Genomic DNA, 1,338 nt, shown 5'->3' with positions numbered 1-1,338 from the left:
ATCCTGTATTAAACCCTTTTATGTTCACTCTGCGTGCGGTACTGCAGAGAGGGCAAGGAGGAAGCAGAGGTGCCCTGGCGTCTTCAGCTGGAGGTGAGCAGGGCGCTGAGGGTGGGAGAGGCCGGGCGCCTGGGGATGGGAGGCAGGACCCCACCCTCACAGGAACGCTGCTACCCCTATCGCGGAGGTCAGGGCCTCTCGCCCAGCTCTGGCTCTGAGGTCCTGGAGGGAGGGAGATACTGTTGCGACTCTGAAGACTGGGGGAGGGCCACCCCCATTCCAGAAGAGTGAAAATCCTGAGCCTGAAGCAGAAGTGGAACCGGTTGGAGCTGAGGCTTTAGAGAGTGGCTTTCGAAAGAGGATCTGGCGCTGCCCTGTGAACTGTTCGGGCTCGCAGGGCTGACGACTCCGAAGACCGCGACCTGCGAACCGTGGGGAGGTTCCACGCGGATGGGGGCCACAGCCCCCGCCGGAGCCCCCACACTAGCCCTGGACTTCTCCACCGACTTACGACATGAGAGCTCAATAAGCTCCTTATTTAACGCACTGTTGTATCAGGTCCCTGTGGGAGCCACAGGCCCTATAGCCTAATAAAGGAGCGGGTGCACGCATTGGGTTGGTGAGCTACCGCCACAGCAACGCGTGCTAATCAACCATCCCAAAGGGCGGCTGGCATAAGGTTTTCGAAGGCTTGGGCTTCAACGCTGGGCCGGCCGCTGCGCTCTGCGGCTCCCTGAAGGCCTGCGGATCGGCCAGGGGCTCCGTTCCTTCTGGGCCGAGGCTGAAGAAGCAGCGGCTGCACCAGAGAAGGGCTTCTGGGTGAAGGTGGAAGTGCACGGGGCCCGCGAAACCGCCTAAGGCGTCTTCAGACGTGGGCTCGGAACTGGCAGGCTTTCGTTTCTGCTTCATTCCATGGCCACAGGAAGCCACGTGGGCAAGCCCGAAGTCAAGGGGCGGGAAAGTACCCTCCACCCACAACGAAACCATGGCAAGCGGTGGGTGCAGGCAGGGCTGAGGAATTGGGGCTAATAGTCTATCTATCCCGGCGAGTGAGGAGACCTGCTTTGGGGGTTGCACAGCCTGGGTCTGCTTTTACAGTGGTGTCTGTCACTGTGAAGACTCCACCATGGGTCGCCATCAGGTCAGGGACCCTGCAAGGCAAGAACTACGTCTACCTCTGCACACAACCCCACTCCCTTCCCCCCATGCCTAACACCACACTCCCTTCCCCCCATGCCTAACACCAAGCCCCGCCCTGAGGGATGACTCAGGAATAGTACTGAGAGCATTTTAGGCCATTCCTGTGTTATCCCCATGTGACTTGTGATGAAATACAGA

The 1,338-nt window shown here is 59.8% G+C and overlaps 1 protein-coding gene across 1 annotated transcript; it reads right to left on the bottom strand.

The window, feature by feature from the left end:
* Nucleotides 1–326: 326 nt before the first annotated feature.
* LOC104678370 (uncharacterized protein FAM215A) lies at nt 327–1,083 on the bottom strand. The gene has a single exon (XM_010383618.2). The coding sequence runs from the start codon at nt 985–987 to the stop codon at nt 646–648; it is 342 nt and encodes a 113-aa protein (XP_010381920.2). The 5' UTR covers nt 988–1,083; the 3' UTR covers nt 327–645.
* Between the last annotated feature and the right edge of the window lie 255 nt (nt 1,084–1,338).

This window comes from Rhinopithecus roxellana, chromosome 19 (genome assembly GCF_007565055.1).
Source record: "Rhinopithecus roxellana isolate Shanxi Qingling chromosome 19, ASM756505v1, whole genome shotgun sequence".
NCBI classification, from domain to species: domain Eukaryota; kingdom Metazoa; phylum Chordata; class Mammalia; order Primates; family Cercopithecidae; genus Rhinopithecus; species Rhinopithecus roxellana.
The sequence above is the reverse complement of the archived record's forward strand: the minus strand, read 5'-3'. Positions and strand labels throughout refer to the sequence as shown.